This window comes from Taudactylus pleione, unplaced genomic scaffold (assembly GCF_031769625.1).
Source record: "Taudactylus pleione unplaced genomic scaffold, aTauple2 ptg000085l, whole genome shotgun sequence".
Taxonomy (NCBI): Eukaryota; Metazoa; Chordata; class Amphibia; order Anura; family Myobatrachidae; genus Taudactylus; species Taudactylus pleione.
This window is the reverse complement of record NW_028284487.1, coordinates 8,316,102-8,326,358: the sequence shown is the minus strand read 5'-3', so window position 1 is coordinate 8,326,358 and position 10,257 is coordinate 8,316,102. Positions and strand designations below refer to the sequence as shown.

Here is a 10,257-nt window from a genome sequence, read left to right as displayed (position 1 = left end):
ACAGCTAAAGCATTATCAGTTCTAATATCTTAGAACCCTCATTAAGTATATTATTGTAGCAACGAGGACAGTAATTTATACCCTAAGCAAGTCTTAATTTGGGGCGAGGGAGCACTGGGCTGTCACATGAACACGAGTACAAGATTCAGCAGAAGAGAGGAAAGCTGGAACCTGGCGATGGCTCCAAATCATGTCAGATGCCTAAGTGCAGTGGTCTCGCGTCTGATAGTGACTGTAGCACAGACCATTGTTGAAATAGAGGGGTTTTTCATGTTAACGTTGCTACTGGCAACCACAAGCACCAACAATTTCTTTTCTACCCTCCAAACTGCTGGATAATAAATCTGGTGAATTAGAGGGCAAAATCGTTGGCGATGTTGGATGATTTACAGTGGTTTCAAACTGCCATAAAATTTGCAGCTTAATAAATCTCCCTATAGTCTCATGACCTGTTAGTACATCCAAATAGATGACCTGTATCCATTTGTGGAATAAAACAGAGGACAGGTTTCAATCTGAAAGAGGTGACATGGTTCAGAGATGACCAATGCATCAGCAAAGGAGACAGATTCTGTAGTTGCTATCATGGCAGTGACATGTGTTGATATCGTGACATGATATTGTCATAGTCTGTTAAATGAAGGACTGCATTTTTTATCTTTTACATGATGGAACTTTCCTCATCTTGAAGAAGCCTTTGGTGTACAGCAGGGATGGGGAACATCAGGCCCGGGGGCCATATAAGGCCCGCAGAATCATTTGGTCTGGCCCTCTGAGCTTATTTCTGCTAGGCTCGTCTGGCTAACAGGGTGCCTAGAATGGCACCCTTACAGCCAGAATCTATGTAGCCGTGCCGCCTGCAGCGTCCTTAGGATGCTTTAGATGGTCACACCGCTGCCCTTACAGCTCCCTGGAACATTCTCAGGATTGTGGCCCCGCCCTGTGTGACATCACATGGAGGGGCGTGGCCTGCACCGGGCCCGCAAATAATGTTATAGATATCAAAATGGCCCAAGGCAGAAAAAAGGTTCCCCACCCTGGGTGTACAGAATGGGAGAAACTTGAGGAAAAATTGCAGTGTGGAAAAAGAGCTCTGTAAAGAGCAAAAGTGCTGCAACATTGTTTGTTTTATAATAATTTGTAATATTATATTATAATCACATGGTCCTCCTGCTAATCAAATGAGAAGAGAGACGATCTTTATTTATATGATTATATATGATTAAATGTATGTCTGATTGAGGAATGATTTCATAGTTACATGTAGAAGCTTTCACACTATTGGATAAGAGAATCACATAAGATTTGATATACTGAGGTCTGCAGTTAAAAATATACCATAACCCCTCTAGCACCACTAAGCTCCATTCTGTATTTAACAAACAGCGGTTAGCTTACTTTACTGACTTTACTGTTGTTTGCACTGCTTACACCTTCTATAGACGGCGTGTGTGATAGTAGCAATGAGAATGTAGCAAAAGCCTTTCCAGGTACAGTGAAGCCTTCCAGGCTTTGCTGAATGTGTAATGTTAGTATCACTGTGAAGCTAGGGGGATTAAGTATCCACGTCACTGAAGGGGGCGCTTATCACCAGAGCAATTCCTGTATGGGGACAGCTGCTGTAGCAGCGTTACTTACCTATCCCATCCATCTGCTGGGGAGACAGTAAGGAGGCGAAGGAGGGATCTCCCTTTGCATCCCCGGAACTCCTTCCCATAGGAAGGAGCGGGGCTCTGACAACAAGTGCCGTCCGAAAATGGCGTTTGTTCTCGCAGGAAAACTCCGAAAACTTTAAGTTTTCTGAGTTTGCTGAATATTAAGTGGTCCTAGTGGTCCTATCTCCTTCTGATGATGAATGGCCATTACTGGACAGTGCCAGTGGTTGGACCTCACTACCATCTACAGTATATGCCACCATGTAGAATACTGGATCTGCTTGATGTTGGTAATGCTATTTGGAAATGTATGAGCTACCACTGATAACATCATCTTTGATCCCAAATTCCAAAGGACCTGCATGCTTAATTGGTACTGAGATATATACAACTGTATCTCAGAAAATAAATATATACATATATAATGCAGTAGATGTAGAGGCACACAGGTAGTGATATAACACAAAAATATATAGATATATAATGAAGGAAAAAAGTGTAAAACATTTTTCTTTAAAAAAGGGAAATGATATAGGGCCTGATTCAGACCCACTCGCAAGCGGCTGTCCGCTCGCAAGTGGGTCGATGTTATGCACTGAGCATGCGCACGACGGAGCTCCCTCCGTCGTGCGCCAGACGCGACAAGCGAAGGAAAGTCCTTCGCTCGTTGTGTCTGATCAAAGGGGGCGTGCTGTCGATGTTGATTGACAGCACGCCCCCTTTGGTGGGCGTGCCTCCCTGACGGGGGCGTTCCCACGGGAATGCCTCCCGTCAGAAGCCGGCCCACTGACATCACTAGTGATGTCAGTGGGAGTGATTTTGGCTCTGATAGAGCCAAAATCACTCCGGAGCTTGCGGTTGAAAACCTCTACCGCAGGCTCCGGCTCGCAGTTTCGATGGTCGCGATGGTCACGACCATCGCGGCCATCAAAATGCACGCTCATATAGGCTGTGGGTGGTGACCCACAGCTATACGAGCGTCCAGGAGGACGCTCCATTTTCATGGAGGGCGGACCTCATTCAGAGCGTGCGCTCTGCTCAGAGCGTACGGCTCTGAATGAGGGCCATAATTCCGTGGAGATTGATATGTGATATGTGACACTCCTCAAGCAGCTTGAAATCAGGGTTGTATGTGTTAGGCAGACATACCAATTTAAACATAAAAATAGTGAAGAAAAAAGCGCCTCATAGTGTCAAAAGTGTAGCACCCAGTAAGTAAAGTGATATAATAACTGATGATAATGTCACTACTTATCTGGCATTAGACTCATTGAATTAAATAAAAAGAAGAAATGCAACATAGTGTGAACCGTTTAAACAACGCAACCTTATTATAAAGCCATACAACATAAAACCTTCTTATGCTGGGCATACACTATACAATTATCTGTCAGATATCTGGCCAATCTGGCTGGTTGGAATAAAAATCTGGTAATGTATGGGAGCAAATGACAATCGACCACTTGCTCACAAACACGGGAAAAAGACAAAAATGACGTTCAATCTAACTGGTTAAATCAAACGAATTTACCAATTTGAACAATCATTTATGTCGGTTTTCCAGTGTTTGGACCAAATGGTTGAATGTAATTTGCTCCCATACATTACCTGGTTTTCATTCCAACCAGTCAGATTGGACAAATGTCTGACAGATGTATGGTGTATGCCCAGCATAAGGAATGTATTTGTCCCACCATGTAAATCCACAGTCAGGGATAATGAAAGGTTAAAAGACCAAGTTTAATAATGCAATGACAGAACAAATGGGAGAAAGACACATGTACAAGATTAAAAAATGTATGAACTTATCTGTCGATTTAGGAAGAGTCCAAGTACGATTGAACGATTTTTACAACGATTTGAACAATTTCATCAACGATGAATGATTGAACGATTTCTGACAGTATTAAAATGAATGAAATCGTCAAAATCTGACTGCAAACACAGTCGATGTCAGAGATCATTATCTGACATGTGGGAACGCACATTGTTCGCCGATGCATGCCCTACATGTCAAAGATATGAACGATTTTTACAGTCGTTATCGTTCATATCTGATAAGAAATCTGACCTTCTATATGCACCATTAGCAAGACTTCATCAAGGTGATAGAGACAATGTACAAGGGAGTTATAATTATACCCAAACACTAGTTAAAGATGGAGGCCACACATGATTAGACCCTGTGACCTCACATCCTGTGGCCAGGAATGTTGGAAACACAATATAAGTATAATGAAGTGGTTAAAAATATATACAGACATATATGAACAGGCAAAAGTAATGATTAAGACTAAATATATCATTAAAATGCAAGAAAAGGATCCAAAGGTTATTTAACACTGGAAAGATGGCAGTGGAATGCATATGGAATGCACCGCCATCCTTTCCGGCGGTGAAACGCACTTGGCACGCACAGCCTTATTGGATAGTGACGTCACTTCCGCCGCAGCTGGAGTCTTAGTTTCAACTGCCGCCAAAAAGTTACAAAATGGTTGGAGTAGTCTCTTTTTGTTTAGCTTCGTCCACATGGTAGATGGAACGCACAGCAGCCATCTTTTCCAGGTGGGTGGAACGCACAGCAGCCATTTTGAAAGTCCTTCCTCATTTGTTTCAGCCATTTTATTGTAGACAATGTCCTCAGTGATGCAAGCGGCCATTTTTGGGGATTCCAGTATATGTGAAGCATTGAAACCCCCAGAGTACACTCCAGTTGAAGAACAGAACTAGTCTCTGCAGCAACACACACAGCTTCCTCCGCCTCAACAATCACTGACTGTCCACTCAGCGAGGCAGCACAGCACAGTTTGGCAGACAGGGCCAGCCCAGGCACTCACAGTGACTCCCAGACCCAGTCTTCCTTCAGAGCTTTGAGAGCAGTACCAGTGACAGTCCCACTCCTAGTCCGGCCGCAGGTGCCGCTCAGACAGTGTGATACAGTGACAGTGTGTTAGTATTGTCTGTTTTGCAATTGTCCTTGATACAGTATATGCTTTTTCACCAGCAGGGGTCACCAGGGCCTTCTGAAATGAACTGCAGTTCTCTTTCCTGCCAGAGGTGCTGCTGTTTTGACTTTGCTGGAGATCGGGCTTGGTGATTGATTAATTTATTAGTAAGCATAGACTACACCTGTCAGATGGCTTTTTAGTCTACCTGAAGGCCCCCATACATCAGCAATCCATTGTGGCAATTCTGCAATTGCAATCGATTGTGTATAAATATCTGCAATGTATGGGCATCACAGATCGCAGATTGCAACCAAAAATTAATTGGAATTGTTAAATCATATTGTCCAACATGTTGGATTTCACAGATCAATTGGGGCTGCAGATTGCTAGTGTATTGACATGATCAGCAGATTTGCCCGCCGTTACTAGTAAAAGTAATTTTCAAGATTGGCAGATCTGTGTTTGCTGCAATCGATCTGCAAATCACTGATAAAGATCTGTAGTGTATGGGCGCAGATTGCTAGATTGGGAAATCCTAAAATCGGGCAATAAATCTTCAAATTGTTCAATTGTGGTTTTCAGATTGCTGATGTATGGGGGCCTTGAGGCCAGCATTCATTGCTGGTAATTAATGTTCCTGGTCTGATGTTAAGAGGTCGCTTATCCTGGTCCTGTCTGCTATTCTGTTTTTCTGGATTACATCTTTGCAAAGTTAAATTTCATGTGTGTGAGAATCCTGCTATAACCTGACACAGCCTGATTTTGCCTGATACCATTTACATCTTTATTCAGAATTCTGTCCATCTGCTTTCCTGTTATTCATGTTCTGGACTCATGTACTTTCAAATCACAGTATCAGTTACGCTTAAGGAACTTATCCATCTGTCTATTACTAGTCTGCTGTATATTCCTGGACTCCGTTTAATTTCATCAGCACTAACCAACCACAACCAAAGTTTGTTTTTATGTTTTTTGCAAATAAACTCATTATAATTCACTGCTACATGGTGATGCTGGTGCATTCCTGTCACTCCCTGTCACCATATGGTCGTGGCACTGACTCTGCACCAACAGACAGATACCAGTGGGTGCACATGGCTGTTGAAGTGGCGGGCTGGCGTGGGGGTGCGCAGCATGACCTCTGATGTCACGTGCAGCCGCTCAGCCTGTCCAGGCAGCGTCTGAGCCAAGTGCTACCCTGCTGAAAACAAAGGTGCTCATGTGCACTGGGGCCAAAATCCAAGGATCTCGCCCAGATTGGCCTCCCTAATTGTGTCTTTTCATTCCAACCAAACTACTCCAACCTAGCCACACAAACTGCCACTCAAAAATGGCTTACTATTAATGGCTGATTGTGCTTCTGCCATATAGTCTACACATTTCCCCCACCAGCAGCTGTAATTATTTACCTTATGTATCACTTGTTCCCCACACCACATAGAGCATAAACCCATTTGGGCATTACCATCTTTACATTTTATTTTAGGTCATTGTATTTAATTTGTTTATATTATGATGACTCAATGTTAATATTTTAGCACTTTATAAATACAAGATAATGATTGTTTTGATGTAAATAGATAGATAGATAGATAGATAGATAGATAGATAGATAGATAGATAGATAGATAGACATACACACATAATAATGATATAAATGTGTTGCCAACTGGTTACTTAGGGAGGACAGGAGTTGTATTTGTCTTTGTAAAAAAGGACAGTTGCAGCTAATGGGTATTTTGTAATTCCACAGACATTGTCTCCACGGAAAATCCTAAAATAACCCTGAGAAAGAGAGGATAAATATATTAACACAAATATTGCAAAATCCTTAAACAGCTCAAGTAAAGTTATAGAGGTTAGCAAAATGTAAGAGGTGTCACAATAAGTAGTTTACAGTATTGGGGTCATGGGTTCTACTCTGGCCAGTTTAGTGTTACGTTTGTATGTTCTCCTGAGTGTTTGTGGGGGATTCCACACATAGGGCCTGCATCCGATTTATACAGTATTGAACGGCTGTCGGGGAGGCGACTGTGCAATACTGTACAGGTAAAATGCAATTGAAGCAGGAGGTGTCTTTAAGAAATAGACTCCTTCTGCATGCAACTGCAATCCAAGTGCAGAGTCCACGATGGTCGATGTCCTCTGCCAGTCTGCGTAAGCTGAAGCTTACTCAGCCTGGACGTCGGTACCCTCTACTGATCCTAAGCTCGGCACACCCCCCTTTTGTAGAACAGTCCTGGTCACATGTCAAATAAAGTTGCAGCTAAGTGGGAACTGCGAGTGATCATGCAGAACCCATTTTGTACATGTGCAGAATGGGTGCTGCGCTTGCACAAACCCAGGACCATTAGATGTGTACGTAAACTATTGGGTTTGCATGCAAATCTGAATCAGGCCCATAGAACAGAAACATACTCGTAAATGAATTTGCTTCTGCTAAAATGAACCCTAGTGATTGTGGCAGAATTTAGATTTCACACTTCACTGGTCTAGGAAGTTATACAGGATGGGATGTAACAATGGGTTTTTTTTGTGATAAAATGCCTTTTTTGCATATGTATCATAAGTTTTCGCATTTTGATCGCATATTTTTTTTATTTTTTCACATTTTTTGGATGCATTTTTTGTCTGCATTGCAATAACGCAGAACAGATCTGAAGCCATACAAATTAATAGAATTGCGATAATTATCCTATATATCAAATAATCAAAGTCATGTAGAATAGAAAGAGATATGGTAAGAACTTACCCTTGTTATCTCTATTTCTACGAAGTCCATAGGGTTCCACAGGACTCCCGCCCTGTCGCACCTGTACTGCAGATGGGCTTTGATCTGGTCACCTGTTTTTCAGTCTCCTTCTGGTAAGAATGTGATTCTTGTGTGTTCCAGACTTTCTTCTCTCTCTTTGTTCTCCTCCTCCAGCCTATGGCTTCTTACGAAACTGAGATGCCCTGGCTCGGAGGCGGGGTATAGGAGAGGGACCCCAGTGCATCCTGGGAGGATGAAAATTTAACTCTGTGGTGTCCGATGCCTGACGTCATCACCAATACCCCAATGTATCGTGTGGAACACTATGGACTTCGTAGAAATAGAGATAACAAGTGTAAGTTCTTACCATATCTCTTATTTTCTACATCAGGGTCCATAGGGTATCCACAGAATACCTTGGGGATGTCCCAAAGCAGTATCCTTTAAGGGTGGGAACGCTCCTGTGCTGGAAGGAGAATCCGCCGCCCGAAGGAAGCATCCTGAGAGGCGAAGGTATCAAATGCATAACACCTCACAAAGGTATGGACAGAAGACCACATGGCTGCCTTGCACAGCTGAACTGCAGAGGCACTACAGCGAGCTGCCCATGAAGGCCCCACAGACCTAGTAGAGTGAGCTTTAAGAGAGGATGGTACAGACAGGCCCACATGAATGTAAGCCTCAGAAATCTCCATGCAAATCCATCCTGCCAAGGTTTGCTTAGTGGCAGGCCAACCCTTCTTATGGAAACCATAGAGGACAAACAGAGTCCGATTTCCTAAATGAACTGGTACGGTCAACATAAATCCTAAGAGCCCGTACCACATCCAAGGAGGCCTCACCAGCAGATAGGTCTGGGAATTAAAGGCCGGTACTATAATTTCCTCATTGATGTGGAAACTAGATACCACCTAAGGTAGGAACCCAGGGCGAGTGCGCAGCACTGCCCTGTCCCTATGAAAAATGAGGAATGGTGGGCGACATGAAAGAGCCCCCAAATCTGACACTCTTCTCGAGGTAATGGCCAAAAGAAACACAGTCGTAGCTGTGAGCCATTTTAAATCCACTCAGCCCAGTGGTTCAAATGGTGGTCCTTGGAGAGCCCTAAAGACCACAGCCAAATCCCAAGGAGCCAGAGGTGGAACAAAGGGAGGCTGTATGCGAAGTACACCTTGCATAAAAGTGTGGACATCAGGAAGTGTAGCAATCCTATGCTGAAACCACACTGAGAGGGCAGAAACCTGCACCTTCAGTGAAGCAAGGCGAAGACCGTGATCTAAGCCCACTTGTAGGAAAGCCAAAATCCTGGATATCCTAAAAACGTGAGGATCATAGCCTCTGGGTCGACACCATTCAAAGAAAGTATGCCACACGGTGGTAAATTCTTGCAGAAGCCGGCTTCCGAGCTCTGAGCATGGTGTTAACAACAGAGCTGGAAAAACCCCTGGACCTCAAGAGGGCAGTCTCAACAGCCACGCCGTCAAAGACAGATGGCCCAGGTCCGGGTGATGGTAAGGACCTTGAGACAACAGGTCCGGACATAGAAGCAACCGCATCAGAGCGTCTATGGATAGGCTCCTGAGATCTGAGTATCAGTGCCGTCTGGACCACGTTGGAGCTATCAGCAGGAGCGTGCCGCCTTCTTGCTTGAATTTGCGAATCACTCGAAGAAGGGAGAACGGAGGGAAGAGGTACGCAAACTGGAAGGTCCACTGGACCGACAGAGCGTCTACCAGAAGTGCCTCTGTGTCTCTTGTTCTTGACCCGTACACAGGAATCTTGTTGTTGTGTCGGGAGGCCATGAGGTCTATCTCTGGAAGGCCCCACTTGTACACCAGTAGCTGAAACACCTCATGGATGCACATCTTGACGGCTGAGAAAGTCTGCTTCCCAGTTGAGGACTCCTGGTATGAACACTGCCGAGATGGCAGGGAGATTGCCTTCTGCCCACGCTAGAATGCGGGACACCTCTGTCAGGGCCGCCTGACTGCGGGTTCCTCCTTGGCAGTTTATGTAAGCCACCCTGGTGGCATTGTCTGACTGCACCTGCACGTCCTTTCCGTGGAGGACAGGTCTTGCTTGTTGGAGAGCTTTGAATACTGCCCTTAGTTCCAAGATGTTGATTGGAAGCGCAGATTCTGCTGGCGTCCACCTTCCCTGGAAGAAGTGTGGACCCGACACTGCTCCCCAACCTCGAAGACTGGTGTCCGTCGTCAGAAGGACCCAGTCCGCAATCCAATAGGGGCACCCCCTGTTCAGATGAGTAGTCTGCAGCCACCAGGCTAACGACAGACATACCTCCGGTGACAGCACCATTGTCTGTGTCTTTATGTGGTGGGGCATTCCATTCCATCTGGAGAGGATCAACTTCTGCAGAGGTCTGGAGTGAAACTGGGCAAACTCCACCATGTCGAACATCGAACACAATGGAACCTCATCGTCGAGTGAAAAGAGACACGGCGACTCTGCAGGCAACTGTGTACTTTTGCCTGTAATGCAGAGATCTTTTCCTCTGCCACAAAGATCCTCTGATGTTGGGAGTCCAACAGGGCTCCGAGATGGAGCATCCTCTGTGATGGTACCAGGGATGACTTCTTCCAGTTTATCAGCCAGCCATGAGCCTGCAACACAGAGACTCAATTGCAGATGGCACTGAAGGATCTCTGGAGACCGTGCCAACAGCAGAAGGTCATCCAGATAGGGCAACAAGCGGACCCCCTGCATCCACAGGTGGGCTGCCATGACTGCCATGACTTTGGTAAACACTTGAGGCGCTGTGGCCAGACCAAAGGGCAGTGCCTGAAATTGGAAGTGTTGGTCTCCTACTGCAAACCTGAGGAAACGCTGGTGTGCTGAGACAATGGGAATATGTAGGTAAGCATCCTGAATATCTAGCGACACC

The 10,257-nt window shown here is 44.9% G+C and overlaps 1 protein-coding gene across 1 annotated transcript in view; it reads right to left on the bottom strand.

Annotated features, from left to right (window-relative positions):
- Window positions 1-6,280: 6,280 nt before the first annotated feature.
- The window catches only part of LOC148530739 (cathepsin W-like), a 158,805-nt gene continuing 154,828 nt past the window's right edge, over window positions 6,281-10,257 (bottom strand). The window contains exon 11 of the mRNA XM_088468433.1: window positions 6,281-6,388. Coding sequence (XP_088324559.1) covers window positions 6,281-6,388 — 108 coding nt within the window. The remainder of the gene's footprint in view (window positions 6,389-10,257) is intronic.